This window comes from Leptosomus discolor, chromosome 2 (genome assembly GCF_034619465.1).
Source record: "Leptosomus discolor isolate bLepDis1 chromosome 2, bLepDis1.hap2, whole genome shotgun sequence".
In the NCBI taxonomy this organism is placed as follows: Eukaryota; Metazoa; Chordata; class Aves; order Leptosomiformes; family Leptosomidae; genus Leptosomus; species Leptosomus discolor.
Window position 1 is genome coordinate 32,212,716 of NC_141392.1, and position 18,948 is coordinate 32,231,663.

The window sequence follows — 18,948 nt, forward strand, 5'->3', positions numbered from 1 at the left end:
CACTTATCTGGAGACTTGCTTCATGAAATAAATTAACTTAAAATCAACAGAGTTAGGGGAATCTTTAGCCTATGAGCACTCCTGTTCTCTTGGGATGTCTCAGATATTCATCGCTTGTGTGGAAGCAGCAACTGTACTAATGGAATCTTTAAAAAGGAGGTTGTATAAAGGTGGGCTCTGTAGTACCTCCAGCTATTGTGGAGCAGGAGGAAAGTCCTTTGCTGGAAGACTGCCCAGGAATAAAAGAAACAGTCCAAAGTTATAAATGGACAAATGACGACAAAGAGAGGGAATTATTAAATTAGAAGATTCAGCATCACGTGAACATCTCTTTTCTTTGTACTGCACAGATATATTCAAAAGCTAGTCTCAATGTCAAAAGATTTACAGTCTTGAAGTTGAACTGGGCCTGATTCCCATTTAAACTAAAACCCTTTTATACCACAGAGAGGCTGCAAATATAACTTAGACCTACTTTGGATATCACCTCAAAGGTTGACGGTGGCCTTTGTAATAAATGAAAATCACTCCGTGAAAAGCCTTTTACTGTTGAGGAAGAAGAAAAAAGAGGGGGTTGTTGGTTTGTTGGGTTTTTTTTTCCCCTCAAGCATGTTGTTTTAAGAAAGGTATTTCTGCAGTACTTGGCAAAGGGATGTAAGAGAAGGGAAAACTGTGGCTTGTAGCAACTAACTTTGCAGTTAAGAAGGGAGGATCTGCAGTTGATAATGCCTTACATGCGTGGGGCCCAATTTTTTTTCTGTCACCAGGCATGCTGTCTCACCTGCACTGAGAGGTGGTTATTCTGATTGATTTGGAGAGGTTGATCATTTCTGTGGCCCAATGTAACTGGTGAGACAGGGGAGTGCAAAATTTACTCACAAGATGCTGATAATGGGTCCCTGTGGTTTGCAGTCTCTCCAGATGCACTGGAGAGACTAATGCATGCATTTATAGCACTTCTCTGGGGAATTTCTTTCTTACAGAGGTCTTTGATTTTGTAACTGAAGTGACTGTCCTGCTGTCTTGCAGTAAGACATTGTTTGAAATATAATTTACTTCTTGTCATTATATACCATAAAGTGTAGTGTCTGCTTCTCCATGTAGAGTAAGCAGTTTTTCATTCCTTTTGAAACTTCTTAAGATTTCAGAAATGCTCCTGCTCTCTTGTTGGCTTGTCTAAGCAGTGAAAAAATTGGAACTAAGAACGGAGTTCCTAGAATAGCCAGCACTTGTGATAGTGTAGATCCTGATACGGGCCTCATGCGAAACTGAGGAGAGAGCAGAGGTGTGAAGCAGTTTGCTAGTTTTTGAGGCAGTGTGCTGCATAGCAAGATATCTCTGTCTTTCCCTTTAATAAATTCTATCCTGGAGCAAAACCCACTTTGTCAAAGAGGGCATGATTTTATGAAAATACCTGGTTTACCAAATTGGCATTTTCCATTGCAGACCATCCATAGTCAGCATTCGTTTTACATTGCAGCCTAAACAACTCACTTGCATTTTAAAGTAGAAGCTAGAGGAGCGCTATTGATTTCTTAGCTGAGCAGGTTGAATATGATCTGCAGCCTCCTCTTACACATTGATTCCTTGTCTCTTTACTCACTGCTTCCTGAACGTCACTGAACTGTGAGAGGCCTGCTAAATGGACGAAAATATTGATTTCTTTTCCCCTTCTTTTATTTTTGAAAGCTCCTTATTTACCAAGCACTGAACTAATATCAGGAAAACAAAAGGTCACAAAATAAGGCAGAAGCAAGTAAGTTCTTGCAGGTTTTTTTAAAAAAATACAAACTTGGTTGAAATATGAGTTCTTTAAATTGTGTTTCCATCAAGAAAGGTTAATTGCCTGAGTGGAACCTTTGAGGTCAGGCTATTCACCTTCATATTTTACTGTTGTCTGATTGATGCTGAGCCTTCTGGGACAGTTTCCTAAATGGCCGTACCTCTGGTGTTATGATTTCCAGTGATTTTTGCAAAGAAGTTAGTGAGCAGTCCAAACTACACTGGGATTTGCTATGCAAGGCAATTAATGTTTTGTCAGTTTAGTGGTGCAGTATTTTGAGCCTATTTTGTTCTGCTGGGAGTGTGACACTTTGCCATACCATGTCCAGAGGAGGGGAAAAAAGTACAAAGAGCATAAGCTGGAGTCAAGTAAAACTGAGAAGACATCCCCAGAGTGATGACTGGGGACAGACTAAGTGTCCAGAGGCTTTAGTATCTGCTGATGGTCTATGTAAACTTAAAAGAGTTTGGGCAGGCAAATGGGGCTGGTTTGAGAAAGCGGAAAACTAGAACTGATCCAGAACATCTAACTAAGTGTAATAAGCAAAAAAGCAGCAGGTCCTTGTTATCCAGTGACACTATTTCAACTAGTAACAAAACAGAAAAGTAACAGCAAGGTAGAGGGATGGCTAAGAACAATGAAAAATGGACATATTTCACAGTGGACATGACTTTTCCTAGCTATCAAAGCAATTCTCATACTGTCTATGCTTGTCATTATGGAAATAGCCATTTAGAAATATGCATTTAGAAATGTATAAAATAAGAGTGATACAAATATTTTGATGAAGGGGATGCATTTTCACTTTCATGAAATCTTTCAGATTGAGAAAAAAATGTCTTCCTCTGTCATTAGCTTAGAAATGGCAAGGAAGGTTGTGTTGGTAAACTTTAAAGTTGTGCTTTAACAGCTGCTACACCTTTGCTGTAGTGGCTCTAACTGCACCCACCAAGGAGTGGCAAGATTGCTTGGAGAAAGGGTCCCTGTACAGAAAACTCCCCAGGGATTAATGGACAGAGGTAGAATAGGCACTTGGAGAATCTGTTAGGAATAATTTGCCAGAGACACCTATGGTTAACAATGGGGACTCATTGCTGTGTATGGAGAGATCCATGAAAACCTTTGGAAGCTATTAACTTGCATGGGAGGAGCAGTTGTTATTTGATTAATAAACTTTGGGTGGTCAGTGACACTCACAAGCCCCCTGACTTCCCTGCTCATTCTTTCTGGGCTTTGAAACAGGCTCAGAAAGTTTGAAATCAAGTAGATGGATCCAGCTATGTCAAGACAAAAGGCATCAGTGTTCCTCTTTTCCATGGCTGGATGGAATCTAGCAGCCTCACCGCCTCAGGTTATTGGTTCAGTAGCAGAAATGAGCTGTCCCTGTTGCCATTTAAAAGTTACTCAGTTTTGTTCGGTTCATCTGACTTTAGTTACAGTTCAAGTAGGTCTGTACTTTCTTTTTGCTAGTGAGGAGGGTCAGCATTATTCCTCTTATTTTGTAGTGGAGAGTCACACAAAACTTGGTTTCTTTGGGGCTTTAATAAAAATGTAGAAGAATGTGAGATGGGTGCTCCTCTCTGACATCTTCAGAACTTACCAGCAAGCAGCTGTTGGACAACACAGGTGATGAGTGTGTACTCTGTGAATGGGATCAATATTTCCCTAATAGATGTATCCCTTTTATGTTACATGGATGGAGTGGAGAGTAAAATTAGATGTCTTTGTGTTTACTTAGATGAAAATCAGAGGTGAAAGAGATCCACTCATGCATTAAATCTGTATGGTGTTTAGGAGCCATGGGGTTGTCATTTATGTATAAGACCCCAAAAAGATGCTGTAGGTGTATGATATCCTATTCTCTTTACTTTTTAGAGTTAGGTGTGCAGATTACTCTGGCTCACTTGGACTTTTCTGCCTCCATCTTTTGTTGAAACTATGTTTCTTTGGATATCAGAAATAGATTATAGCAACAGTCAGGATAGCTTTCCACTAGCTGAAGTTGGTTTATTTGATACTGCCTTCATGCATCTGGACACACTGTTCCAAACTACCTTCACAGGAGACTGATCTTCAGTAGAATTCATAGGGCCCAAGTCCAACCACCAACCACTTCTTCAAAAATACAGGCTGTCAGTTTCCAACTTCTTACTTCACCTTCAGGAACAGACCTGTGTTGACCCTGAGTCTTTAGAGAAAAAAGAGCCACAGCTTCTTTGGTTGATATCTCACTGCTATGTTTTGGGCTTTTTATTTAAAAAAAAAAAAAGCCATGCCTACTAGATGTCATCAGTGGGACTGCCTTTTTCCTCTGGATTTTGGCCCGAATTCTCCTGTTCTGAAGCTCTTGATTCTTGAGGTTGGGGTTGTGTACACTGTTCCACTTTTGTCCACCCGCTGGTATAATTTAGTAAATCTGTCGTTTATGCCCAATGTAACAGAGTCATTTAACTGCAGGAGCTCACCAGTACAATTAACCCTGTTCTGTCAAAACGAGGAGCTGATTATCTTGGCATTCATGGGAGCATAGAGCACAGTTAGAGTGCTGCGGTTTCTGGCCCTCCCGGAGCGGTATTGCAGTCAATTGATTGTTTTGTTAATTTGTTCTGCATCGGTATCCTGCTGGTTTATTATCATCCAAGTGACTTTATGCACCATGCATAAATACAAGTATATTAAAAATCAATACATGAACCTTTTTTCCTTGTAAAAATCTTGTCATCCATGGGCCACCTTCTTTGATACATGACCTTCATTCTGGTTACAACGCAGCTAGTAACTTTTACATGTTTAGTCACATGCTAATAAAGTAGATGGTCAGGTTTTGGTCTTTACTTAATCCTGTAACCTAATGAAAAAGGAATAAATTAATTAAGAATGAAATAAACAAAAGGCTGTTATTGCTGATAAATAAGCCTAATTTTGAGACAGTAAAATTCATGCTGTTTTAGTAAGAAAATCTCGTTCCTTCACTAGGTTCTAATAAGTATCATGCTTCACAGGCTCAAATCATATAGAGATGCTATTATCATAAGCCTGAGTCTTATGAACACTATTTTTCCTGCTTCAGTTAGAGAAACAAGTATTTAAAAGATGGCAGAAGGTTGAATTGTGCACTGGATTGAGGGCTGGATTCCAGGTCTGAACTTGACACAAGTACATGGGATTATGGCTGTTACAAGATCAAAATGTTTTCCAGTGATTTTCTACTGTTGCACATGCAAAGATGTTTTCTTGTGTGTGTGTTTTTGAAACGCGCTACCTGTGGCATGATACTTAATGCATTTATGTTACTGATATCACAGGGAGCCCTGCTCTTCTTTAAGAAGAAAACCATAAGATAGAAGCAAAATTGGATGTGGTCCCTCACCTGATCTAGACTAGATATGTAAGCACAAATCCCCAGCTCTGGAAAAACACCATTTTTCTAAAGTAGATTCCCAGCTGACAGGAAGACTAAGATTCTCCCAAGTCAGCTGTCTGCAGCCCTGAATGGGCAGATCCCCACTCAGATCACTGGATTTGGATCATGCTTTTCCAAGTTGGTTTTATTGGGGATTTTTTTCTGGAGTATATGGATGTTATCTGATCTTGGGATCATTGCTTTCTGGACACATTTTCATCAAGAGAAGGGCAAGTTCTTACCTCATCCTGGCTAAGAAACTTGTACAAGGCAACTGAATGAGGCAATTTGGAGATTATGTAAGTGAGAAGCTACCAAGGACTTACCCAAACCTTTCAACTCATTTCATGACAGAAATGCCTAATCTTTTCTGGATGTGATTGTATGAGTTACCATCATTTGCAAATGTGAGGAAAACCCCTTTTTTTCTGTAGCGAAAAAGAGGCCTCAGAATTTACGTGAGTGTTATGTCTATGGATGGTAACATCCTGTGTGCCTTTTTCCGTGTGAAATATTCAGGAAACAGCCCACAAAGTGGTTTTAGGTCAGAGAAGGTTATACGTCCTTGATGGGTATATTTCTTTGTCTCAGGAAATTATAATATAGCATAATAAATATAATAAAAAAATATATATTTTATTGTGAAGGTGGAACAAATCAAACAAATGAGATGTTCCTGAAGAGTGAAATCAGCCTGCACTATTTCTGCAAATTGCTCCCCCACTTCCTCCAGGTTGTCTTAAAGAAAAGCCAGGGCTTGGCAGCATCACTTTTAATTAGTCAAAATCCTTTTGTACTAGATCCTAATTCAGTGCCTTAATGCAGCAGGTCCTGCAGAGCCAGCAAGCTTGCGTGGGAGCACAAATGCATAAAATCTTTTTCTCTGGCATCCCTTTAAGTGAGGGTTGGCTTCTGTTCATAGGCATTTTCTGTGGTGACAGCTCGGGGTTTGCAGTCGCAAGCAGAGAGGCAGGGGTGGTAACGGAGGAAGGCATAATGACAGGTGATTGCTCTGTTGTCTCCATGGCATCACTGAGCCTTATCTTAGAGGTATCAAACAGTGTGCTTATACCTTTCTTTACTCTCTGTACAGATACCAGGTGCCAGTAAGTACACCTAGTATGGGTCCTACTTATTCACTGTCCTCTTTCCAGCTTATTTTGTATTAGGTTTTTTTCTTTTCAATCTGCTCCGCTTTTAATAAACCTGCAGAAGTAATGGAAACACATGGATAAGTGAAAACACCTACCAATTTGATATTTTATAATTTGGTACCTTCAGTTAAGGAGTTAGAATTCATACAAGTAAATTTTTAGAAACACTTGATACTATTTTTTCAGGGCACGCTGCCCCATCCTGCTCACTATGAATTGGCATCAGGTTTTCAGGGTTATAATGAAGCAATGTAGCTGTGAGGAAAATAGCTTTTAGCCCCCATCAGTTAGATCCCAGTTTCATCTCAGCCTCAGGCACCTCACTGAGCATCGTCTTTTGAGGCTCCTGCTTTAATTAACAGAGACAGAAGGACACCTCCAAGAATGACTCAACTGAGCTAAGATCTGATTTAGCCTTTAGATGAATTTCTCCTCTGTTGATTTTGACTGATGATATATGACTTACTGTGACACAGCGGTGTAACTCCTGTGTATGTATTCTTAATTAGAAATGCCAAAGCCACACATGTAGAAGTAGTTCTCTGAGTTATTAGATTTATTTAATGAGCATGCATTTTTTTCAAGAAAATGGCTAAGGAAATACTAGGGGTCTTACTGCCTTCCTGCTGCACCTCAAGGTGTACTCAGTTTATGGTTTTAAGCATTCCTCTTTGATCAAGAAGGGGAGATTTTTTTTTTTTTAATTAAATGCTGGGACTCTTCATGCTATCTTGGTTCCAGGTGTTAGGCTAAAGAGTACAGAAAGAGCATGCCAAATTTCACAGCACTTCTGCAAGATCTGGGAATATGTTAGCACATCATATAACTCCAGTTACAACCATTCAGTGGTCTCCTTTGGGAGTGCTCTTTTACATGGGTACAAGTGATGATTATGGTCTGACATTTGTAGTTCCTGCCTCCAAAGATAATTGCGTGTCTAACTTTTTTATTTTTTCTACAGTGCTTACAGAAATGTTTTTGGGGATTTGCTTTTCATGAAAAAAAAAAAAAGGATCTCTAAAAAATACGACTACGTATGTTTCGTAACCGTTTTTTTCATATCTTACACTTTAGCCAGTGTGGTCAGTTTAGCGGCTTTTTTGCCATTTAGTTTTTCTTGCCAATGTATTTATTTATCATTTATTTATTGCAAGGATAATCCCTGAAAGTAGATCACTTTACAAGACGTGTTTTTGAGAATCTCAGGAGTGTGGTGAGAGCACACAACAACAGATTTTTTTTCTCCCAGCAAATCTCTTTGGCAGGAAAGGCTATCTAATAATCTGAAAATGCCCTGGAGAAAAATCTGAAAAAGTAAAAGCATGGTCAAGACCTGCATCCTCACTTTTATCAAATTGGAACAGTGACATATTGGGAATTGGTTAAGTAATTTTAGCTTCTAATAACAACAATGTTTTGATTTTGGTGGTAATGAAAAAGAAAAGTGTGGTAAGAAGATCCATGATAATAATGATGCCTGAATAGGGGCTGTTTCTTAGGCAGATTGTTGGGTGTCTAAAACATGTTCAAGCTGCAGCTGTCCTCCAGATAGGACAGTTCTGAGTGTCTCTCCCCCACACAGCCAAGTCCTAGAGCTCTCTACCTGTTCACAAATTTTGACTGAAATCATTCACCAGTTTAGAAGTTGCAAATGAATGCACAGGCATAAATTAGTAGATTTAATAATCCTTATCTCTCATGAAAACAGGGCTAAAAAATCTTTGTGTATGTGGTTAAGAATGTTCAGCTAAAGATGTAAAAATTAACCCTTCCAGGTAAGGAAAGCTGTGCAACAGGAAGGCTTCAGCAGAAGGAAGCGAGGATATAGAGACATCAATGACATTGACATCAACATGAATGATCCTTTATTTACAAAGCAATGGTACCTGGTAAGTTTTGAACAAAAATCACAGTAATCAGAAATAAGTAGTTGGCATTCAAGCCATTCTGTGCTGTTGCAATGTTTTGCAAGTGTGCTTTCCAAATATGTCACAAGAACTTGGGAATGGATCCAAGGCTCAGTCCTGTTGTTTTTAACTGTACCTCTTTTATGCTGGGAAGACCCAGCACATTTCAAGAGCTAAATTTCATTTCAGTCAAAGGAAAGATCCTTAGAAGGCTTGAAAGAGAACTGTATTGGTGTCCTGTGGGCATTCCTGGTGTGCTGATGTGACCCCTAAAACTGCATATGAATCATGTCTTTGAGCTGTTGCCAGGTAAAATATTGTTATAGAATTATAACAAAAAGTTCTAGTGTATTGGCTAGAAAAAGTTGATGTTTTTCTTTTCTTACAGAAATTTGAATAGTAATTGATTTTTTTCTGTCAAAAGTGGAACAGTTGAAAACTGATGAATTTTGGCTTAAGCAAGAAATCAATACTTTGCTAAATTGTTTCATTTTTAATGTGTCATATTTTATAGGGAGAAGTCTTTAGTCATAAAAGAAAAATTAAATTTTTACATAGAAGTAGCCATTTAAAAAGTTGATAAAGTAATTTTTGTGAGTTTTAATATTGCAGCCTATTTATGATGAAATACTTAGTAAATGCAGTACTGCCTTGTTAACTTAAGAACGGTCTTTTTGCTTAAGAGTAGTGTTTCTTATTCTCTTTCCGCTTAATCCATTTCTTGTGTTTTATGAATCATTCCAATACGGCTGCCTTTTTTTCCTAAGACAAGAGTTTTCAGGTGAATGAGGGCACATTAGCATGAATGGGACTTCATCCTTGATGAGATGATAAACTGAAGTGTGGATTAATTCACTTCTTTCTGGTACTTCAACAAAATGTTGCAGTTATAAAAATAGCAAAATTTTTATGAAGCTATACATTTTTGAGATTATAATGTACACAAAAATGTGTCTTGAAATGAGATGTGTCTGACACAAAATGGAAAATTTTTGCATCTGGAATAGCAAAAGCCATATTATTTGGAACTTGAGAAATTTGTAAATGAGGTTGGTGAACATGAGTAATGCCTGAAGATACAATAATGCCTGCAGATCCATAGAATCACACACACACTCAGGGTTGCAGAGGACCCTTAAGATTCATCTAGTGAATTTTCCTGCTTAAAGAAGGGCTAACTTGGTTATAGAATAAGTTGTTTCTGGTACTAAACCCAGTGGTCGTGAATTTCAGTAGATCCCTGCTTTCATGAAAAAAATCATTCCCTGCTTTCATGAAAAAAAATCCTCTGTGAAATCCATTGGTCTAACTTTTTTCTGGATTGACCCCCTGTTCTGACATGCTTAAGTAGAAAAGTCCCTTTTTGGGTCCAAAAAATTCAGTGTTTAACCAAATCTTATAAACCACAAAGAAGTGAATTTACTCAGGGTTAGTTCTTTGGTGTGTTTTTGTTTTACCACTGCGTTATTACAGTAGATTACGTACACATGTGCATCCCAAAGCAAATGGGATATGTTTTCCATACCAAAGACATAAAGCAAAGGCATATGGAAATGTGTCTGTCGAGTGAAAAAAGCTGTTCTTCTTTTTCACTGATGTATTAGATTAACACTGGTCAAGCAGATGGGACTCCTGGACTTGACCTTAATGTTGCTGAAGCATGGGAGCTGGGATACACAGGGAAGGGAGTAACCATAGGAATTATGGATGATGGTAAGTGAAGACTGAGTGCTAATTTACTTTTTTTAAGTAGCTTTTCCCATGTAATCAAAGTCAAAAAAAGATTAAAAAGTAATGATGGATTGCTTATAGTGATGAGGCTACCAGCTTCTATAAAGCCTTTGAGATCTTCAGGGAAAAATTGTTATAAAGACTTCACTAGGGGTACTGAAGCATGGATATCCAAGCATTGAAAGTGGTTTGCAATTATCACTCGGATATCTTCAAGGGCAAACTATAATGGCCATTAAGCCAAAGGAAAGACTCCCCTTGACTTCCATAGGCACTGACTGGGAGATGTAATTGCTGTGCAAAAAGTACTTAAGAAAATGTTTTCTGGGTTACATTATTCTCAGAGTCATACTTGACAGCTGAAATAATTAAACACTTTCATGCTGCATATCAATAAAAGCCTGCATATTAAATATATTACTAATTTGAGGCTATGTTCAGAGAAGATGAAGATAAAAGGTACAGTTGGAGTCACTGCTGTTCTACTCATGGGTTCCTTGCTGAAGTACAGGAATTCTGTGCAGTCTCTTTGACACTTTTCTTTGGGCTAAATTTTGAATGTTTTGTGGTGATTGAATAATATTAAAAATAAGTAACTAAAATGTCTGGATCCACATGAATTTTCTAGGGTCAACTAAGATCTGTCCTCACTCTGTTCCTAATCTGCTTACCACTAACACAAAGTTTTTGTGGAAGTAAGAAAGTAGACTTGGACAGCTGTATATTGATGAGAGATCAGTCTCACGTGAGAGATGATCTCTCATGTGATGTCATGAGAAATGACAATTTCATTGATCCCGCAGAAGCAGGACTTATCTTTCAAAATAGCTAGGCATGACTGTGGTGGGGATGATGACAAACTATTTGAACTTCAGGCCAAATAAAGCTGTTGGCCCATCAGATGCAGCTTTTAGACAAGGGGGTAATTTGCCTTATATTCACCTCTGGTATCTCTGGAAGAGAACACCTGAATAACATGATTCTTTATTGAGACGTCATCCGTCTACCATTTTGATCGGTAAGGCTCTCCACAGATGCAGGGGATCTCTTCATGCAAATCTAGTGCTAAGGACTCTACATAATGGGAGGTAATCGTTTCATCAGAATAACCCTGATGATATGACGTTCTCCATGCAGATAAAATTTAGCTTATAATAATGTGGTGGTCAAAGACATGGGGCAGAGTAATGATAAAAATGTAACCCGAGGTTGGTGGCCATTTCTTTCTATGTTTTAACTGGGTATGTAATAGGTCAGATTATCCCATCTGAGCATAGATCTGCTGCATCTGTTAGACCATCCACTGGGCCTTGCGTTATTTGCCACATGTAGAAAAACACCATGCAATAGAAAGAGTATATTCCGCACGACTGCCTTGTTACAATCTTTAGCATGTTACCAAGGTGTGGAGCCTATGCTCAGATATTTGCTGAAATGGTCTAATCTAACATTAAAAGTTTTGTTTCAGACACATAATCCAAAATGTTAGCCTTGGTGATCTCCCCAAGTCTAGTTTAGGTAATTTTCTGTCTACTTACAGTTTACAATTTTCAGTGGTTAAAAATACTCATTTTTATATCCTGTACGGATCCAGTGCTTACTGATCTTGTTAGTTATGGTATGCTTTGAGATGATGTAACTTGTATAAAAATAAATTGTGATTTAAACTAATCTTAATAAGTAAATATGATCTAGTCTGCAAAACAGATCAATAAATTTTGTCACTGAGCTCACCTTTTCAATGGGCACCTGGAATTTTACATAAAGGATTGAAAACTAGCTGGGACTGCATCAGAAACATCAGTTTAAATACCAGTTTAAAACTCCACATTTAAAAACCGGGATCTCATTTCAATCAGTTGCATGTTCTCCATGATCATTTTCCTATGGTTGCAAAGAAATCTTACTTTGTTCTGTGATCATTACAAAATCTTTTTTGAAACTCTTAACCTTTGGTTTCTGATCTGTCATTATCTTGTTGCAGGAATTGATTATCTCCATCCAGATCTTGCATCAAATTATGTAAGTACATGCTGACCTTTTCTGTAAAATGTGGATTTTCTTATTGTTATAGTACTCTGCTGCAAAATTTTGTGGAACAACAGTACAGCTGAACTGCTGATCTTACAGATGATACATTTCACATTGAAGGAAGCAGACTAAAAATGGGACTTCCTGTGCAAGGAATGGAAAGGTGACAGGGCTCTTTGTGGAGGAATGACAGTGCTGTCTCACATTAAATAAGCTGCAGCTTGCAATATTGGATTTAGGACAACAGTGAATAACCTGGGAATTGGCTCTAAGTCCTGCTGTTAAGATGCAGAATGCACCTGTCACTTGGAGGGCCACGGAGCTGTGGGCTGTGGCAAGGCATGTATTAGCCTTTGAAACCTCCAGGAACAGCTTAATTCCTTTATAACAGATGATTTGATCCAGTGCTTCAAAGCATGTGCAGGGCGGATTGTGTATTCGTAGCACACACTGTGTCAATTGATTGTTCCTCAAACCTACCTCAGGCTTCAGACCTTCGGACTAGGATTTTTATCTTGATTCTTCTAGGCTCTCCCCAACCCCTTGTTGACACTAGCACTCCTATCTCCAGACATCTACAAGGGTTCCCAGAACCCATGGACTGTAGGTTGCCTTTGTGATATGCTGCTCTCACACTGTGCTTGTGGCAGTCCTTTGGGCAAGGGCTGTCAAGAAGCTGTGGCTCCTTGCCAGGCAGGTTGCAAGGTCTCTGCTTTAGGTCTTGCTGTTCTCCTGCAGGGAAGCCCACGCTTCTTCAGCTGAGCAATGTGGTTTAGTTTGCAGTTGCAATTAAATGAAAAGAACAAAGACAACTGGAAGCTTTGGTAAAAACATGAGCCGTTCAGATAGTTCAGTTCCGAAATGAGAAAGAGTAAGACAATTATTTTTATGTACTTGCAATTTGGAAAATAATGTCACACAGGATGAAAATCAGTTTGTTGTTGTAAGCAGCAAAGCACATTTGGTAGAGAATAAATGGATATAGAAGGTGTTCACTTTGGACAAGGAATTTGGGAAATAGCTGACCACAGAGGAAAAGTGCAGGATAGCCCATTTCGCTTCGTATGAGGCTTAATAACTGGCTTACTAACTTGATGGCAGCTAATTAAACCCTGTGCCCTGACTGCAAAATTCTCACCCAAGAGGAATAACTCAGTAGGGTGTTCCCATAAATTGGTACATATAAAGAAGTTTGTAAAAGGGAGCCTTTTTCTTTGCAGGAGTATCTCTGTATGTATGTTTTAGTATATGATCTGGGCAAAGCACGTGCTCTTTGCTCGCTTTTCAGCAGCAGGCATGGACAGAGTCTGTGGGACTATTCTGCTTCTAAACATCAAGTTTCAAATAAACAAGCAAAAATTCTGTACACCATATCTGATTTAATGTCAAATAGAAACAGTTCTGTTGTTAACAGAGAACCTAGGATCACACCCAGAAACCAAAAATAGGTTTCTCAGTAATACAGTGTTTATTCTTTTGATTCTAAAAATACTTTGTTTGCATAAATATTTGTCAGGCTTAGCAGAAATGTGGTGATTTCAGAGTGGCTATAGTGAGTATTCTGGAAATTAATGGAAAATGACAATGCACAGACGTGGTGCTAGAAATCAGAAAATAGTGGAGCTGCAGAGAAATCTGAGAGTTCAGAAAATTAATATTGGGATGAAAATTAGAGAAAAGCTGTCTGAGCATGGGGACAAGAAACCTTTAATGGCAGTCATGAAAGACTTGTGAGGAGACTGATCTTGAGATGAGAATCTGAAAAGGTTTATGTAGGAATTACTTTGTCCAAGCAAGGAGCAGTCCAGTAGTGAAGCAATGATCAGGCTGTGGAGGGACAAAAGAAGATTGTCTGGGCAATGCAAAATGCAAAATTAGGTGTGGCTTGTGCAGGGCAGATCAATAGCCAGACACAGGGGAGAAAAGACTGAGGAATGAGTGGTTGGTAAGACATGGAAGGAGCAGCAGAAACCCCATCTGAAAGATCACAGTCTTAAAGGAGATGCCACCCTGATGCTTTTAATACAGAAATACAAAAAAAATTAGCTATCACATGAAATCTGTGGTTCTAGGCTGTCCCAGCATGGGGAGAGGGGGAGTAGCAGAAAAGAAAGCTTGAGTTTGCTTTTGTTCATCTTTGTTGCCTGAGGTTCATATTTAGTTCTGTGCTGACTATACCAGAGGACACAGCAAGGAAATGTACTGATAAATTAGTATATTCTATGCAAGGTAACCAGTAAAAGGGTAAACTTGGTAACTAGTAAGAGGAGCTAGTAACAGGAGCTCTCCTCACGCAGAGCTGGCTGCAGTTGCTGTGTCTGAGAGGTGGCTGGCTGAAGGGCAAGGTTGACTCCTGCTCCTGCTGCTAAAATCTGCCATCTCCTCCCTCGCCCGAGCACAGCACAGCGGTTGCAGGGCTTGGTTCACCTGCTTTTTGCCTCTCCTCCTCTTGCTGCAAGGCTGCACAGGCCTCCTTGAGACCTAGGAGATCCTGCTCTGACAGCATCTGCTGTGTCTCCGAGACCATGAGGCCTTTTTTCCCAGTAGGTAGTAATTTGGGCCTGAACTAAAGACAAAGACTTAGATTCAGCTGAAGGAAGGATCAGTTTAGATGTAAAAATGTAGTGAAACGAGTCTCTTAAGGAATGAGTTGTTAACTTGCTTCGGGTCGGCATGGCAATTGCAGTCACCTTTGTACAATTCCAATACCATACATTTGGTGTTTCATGACATTTGCACTTTGAGGCAGCTCTCTCTTAAGTTATATTGTTTATTTTTAGGAAATTTAAAAGCCTACAGCTTATGTTTCTCAAGTGTGTAAATGTCTGCAATACCCTGGCAATGTCTGTATGTCTTGCTTGGAAATTTGGGAGCAATTAGAAAGTCTCTCAAAGGTAGAGTTTTTGGCACTTGAGCATTTGCAAGTATAAAAACTTGGCATTGGTTACTCAGTTTAATTTGGCTTTTATTTTTCTGACTTGCTGATTTTCTTGTTTGAATAGTTTGATGGTGGTTGGCACTTGGACAAAATGGAGGGTCAGGGAAGAGAAAGAGCTTTCTAAAGAAAAAAAGTTTATATTTTCTCCTAAAAATTGCTGAACTATGACCTATCACATGGATTGAACTTCTGTCCATATTTTTCTTTGCATTTTCTGAGCTCTCCTGCTTGAATCATCCATTTATCTTTTTAACGCACTTTATATACAAGGAAAGGAGTGTGCCTACTCATTGTCTGGAAGGACTGCTCTCCCAGCACCCCTTCTCAGCTTGCTGCAGTATAGCTACTGGCTTTTCTGGGATCAGAGGGTTATGGCAAAGCTGGAATTTTCCATTCTGCACCGTGAATGCAGAGACTCATTGTCAAACGATCAATATTTTTTTCCAAGCCTTGGAAACCCTGCAGAGGTTCAGCCTTCAGGAAATTATTTTTTTCCCCGCAAAGAGAACCCTTCATTAGGGACTGTTAATTAAAAAGCTAAAGCCTAATGTACTCCATGGTTTTCTTTCAACTCAGACTGTATGTACAAAGCCAGCAATTTCAGGACTGACTTCTCCAAGATCTGTCAGGTGACCTGAGTGAGAAAGAAAAGTGAAGTAATAAGGGCTGCATATTAGATGGGTCTAATAAAAGAGGAGACAGCAGCTGTGGGGCGTGTACATTACAAATTTCAGTACATTGTTTTAAAGAAAAACCTAAGAGAGCAAATAGAGATTTGTTGTGCCATGAACAGAAACATAAGCTGTTCTCCCTAAGTTTATATTGCAGTACTTTTATATTTGGCCAATGTCTGTTGGTGAAGGTCAGTGTAGCTGCATTATCCCATTTACAGCAGCAGGGAGCTGATCACCTCATCTAAGTGGGTTTGCCTCTGATTAGCAGTAGTGAGGAAAATCAGGATCCCACTAAGAAACTTGGGTCAGGAGTAAAAAACTGCTGGTTTCAGTGTCTGAAATCTGCCTGAAGCTGAAAGCTTGTTTAAAAAGACACTGGGGAGGGAGAGAGAACAAGACAAACATTTAGTGTAGGAAAACCAGAGGTGACTATGTGAATAGGTAACTTTTTTACAAAGTACTAATACATATAAAATAGTAATATAACACATTCAGATAAGAAAAAAGATTTTGAATTAGAGAGATAAAATATGTGCACAAACAAACACACAGTCATCCTAGCAGCGCTTCATTGCTGTCCTTCCCCTTTCTGTTTTTAGTTCTCTGTAATGTGTATCTTTATGGTACAACCTTATGTTCCATCTTTCAAGGTCCTTACCAGCTATCATTCAAGCTGTACACAGGAAAGGATTTGCTGAGCTAAAGAAGTCCCTATGTAAGGATGAAGGAAGACTTTCTGGAGTTATCTTGGGGTTAATTGAAGTGTTGTGTCATCTACCATTTCTGATTGGAATGTGAACAGCAGGTGGTCTTACCTGTCTTCTCTTTCCACTTTGGTGACATCTGTAAACACAAAGTAGTCTCTCTCAACAACTTTTGGTAACTTGTCAGCAGCTGATACGGTAACAGCTCCCTCCGCCTTGCTGAGAGGCAAATAGAAGCATATTTTTGGAATAATTATCACAGAAGCAGTGAAATGTTCTACTTCTGTTTTGAGTTGCGATTTCCATTGTTTGCTAGAGGAACAAATCCATCATTGAATAATCTTTACAGCCATGAAAGAAATAAGAAATAGTATAGGCAATAAATTATACACTGCAATATATGCAGCAAAGCTTAGCAACAGCATGAAGGATCTTGCTTTAGAAAGTCTGTGTTCCCGTCATTAGCATGAATTTCTTAGTATGCCTTGGCCTCCCTGCACGCTACCAAAAGGACCGGCAACTTTTTCTGGAGGCTATGAGCCTGATCTTAATGATTTATCTGTATAAATCATCAGTATCTCTACTAAAATCACTGGGGCCTAATTGTGGGTGTTTGTAAGTTGACAGAGCTCCATTGACATCTATTGAACCATGATGCTTTGACCCAGATGATCTGCACCATGGAAATCCCAGCTGATGTAATTGCCCAAGTCAAACAGAGTTCAGGTATAACTGGTGGCAAGAAAAATGTTACCCTTCCAAGCCCAAAATTTGTTGGAAAAACCTCTGAAGACCTTGAAAAGCTCCCAGTGTCTCTGCACTGTCATTAATATCAGCCCAGGGGATCCACAGGGAATGTAAAGCCAAACCATAGCAGAGTCGGGTTCGTACTTGCCTGGCATCAGCAAATGCTTTCAGTGAGCTTTATGAGATCCAATTCCTATGACATGATTTTCAAAGAGCCTGAGAGAGTTACACTGCCATTTCCTACGGCGTTTTGAAGGGTTATTGAGCACATTCTCTAGACACTTAATTTCAATAAACCTTTACTGCTAATACATCAAAGGTATTTTATGGGCAAACTGTGTGCTAACCATTGTTGCTAATACCTATTTTTAAATGCAATGTTGAAATAACACATTATCAAAAAATAAAGAACCGAATAAACTGTTTCAGATGTTTCAACGCATCACTAATTGGATTTTGGGTTGGTTGGTTTCATTTTTTGGTGTTGCTTTGGAGTTGGGTTTTTTTGCTAATAGGTTTTGTAAAATTAACGCTAGCATAACAATTAAAAATTATGAACCAAAACCTCGGATAAATTCACCATGCAGCCTTCTGCTAACACTGAAAATTCAGTAAGTACACTGTTTGATGGATGCTGTTAAAGCAGATTGTGGCAGAAATTTCATCAAGAAATTGTTGAGACAAAATGAAACCTCTCTTTTGCCAGGATAGAAGGATGGATCAAGTGTTTAAATGCCAGGCTGAGTGATGCCTTAGCAAGTGAAACTGATGGCCTTCTGTTGGGCTATTTATGCTGCTCAGATGGCTTCTGGCAGTTAGAGGGCTAGTTTTAGCATTTAGAAGATGATCATTCAGGACATGTAGGACAACGAAGTTTCACTGGCATATAGAAGTTACTGGGAAGACAATGAAGTTCTCTGTTTCAGACTTGGCTATTTTTTCTGTTACTCTGTGCAGGTTCACCTTCTGGGCTCATCAATCTGTTCTGTGCAATCTGTTTTTTTTTTTTCTCTGAACACACAAAAGGCTGAAACAGATGATGCCTTCTCTGATAAGATCAGCCAGGCAAATAAAGTTCTCTATGTACTTGGAAGGGTGTCCTGGGTTTGTCACACACCAAAAGTGCTTCATATCTTGGAAAACATAATGGGGTCCTGCAAACAGTCCTCCCCTGCTCCCAACATTAACTGTTTTTGCAGGTGCGTGTCACAGTGGTGCTCAAGTGCTGAAATCTTAAGTAAAATGACTGTGCAGTTCCTCTTTGCTGCCTTATAGCTTCTTGATATGAGCACTGCTAACAGGACAGAGAAGCCATGGTGCTATGTAAAGGAGATGTCAGTGTCTTCTTACTTAATGTTTTGTAATCGTAGATGTTACCACAGCCTTCTAGTGTTTAACTGAATTAAAAAGATGGAACAGCAAAAAGAATATGAAGACTGTTTCTCCTCTGGATTATTTCATATGGCCAGAAGGCAGAGGAAAAGGCTTTTCCTGCAAAGGAGGCTGCAACTTGTGAAGAAGGTGTGATTGGCTTAAGGAGAGATGATTTGTGTCACGTAGAGAGCTGTGTTTGCAGCTGAAAACAGGATTTCTCGCACTGAAAGATGTAATGCTAACTGCTTTCCTAAAGCCCATTATGAGAGATCTGGACACTGAATGCTTGGCAAGTCTGTACAGCTGGAATTGGCATTACTTGACTGATGTTGGCCTCTCAAGGGGATGCACTGATTTATACTGGCTATAAAATATCCTCAAAGGACAATTTCTTTGGAATCAGAAAGATACTAACATATTGTAATTGCATTTGCCTGTTAATATTTTCAGAGCAATGAATGCTGCAAAAAGTTTCACATTTTATTCTACATTAGAACCACCT

At 39.1% G+C, this 18,948-nt stretch overlaps 1 protein-coding gene across 1 annotated transcript in view; it reads left to right on the forward strand.

Annotated features, from left to right (window-relative positions):
- PCSK2 (proprotein convertase subtilisin/kexin type 2) overlaps positions 1 to 18,948 on the forward strand; it is a 103,417-nt gene that overhangs the window by 42,432 nt on the left and 42,037 nt on the right. The window contains exons 3-5 of the mRNA XM_086460844.1: positions 8,116 to 8,229; positions 9,852 to 9,960; positions 11,963 to 12,000. Coding sequence (XP_086316970.1) covers positions 8,116 to 8,229; positions 9,852 to 9,960; positions 11,963 to 12,000 — 261 coding nt within the window. The remainder of the gene's footprint in view (positions 1 to 8,115; positions 8,230 to 9,851; positions 9,961 to 11,962; positions 12,001 to 18,948) is intronic.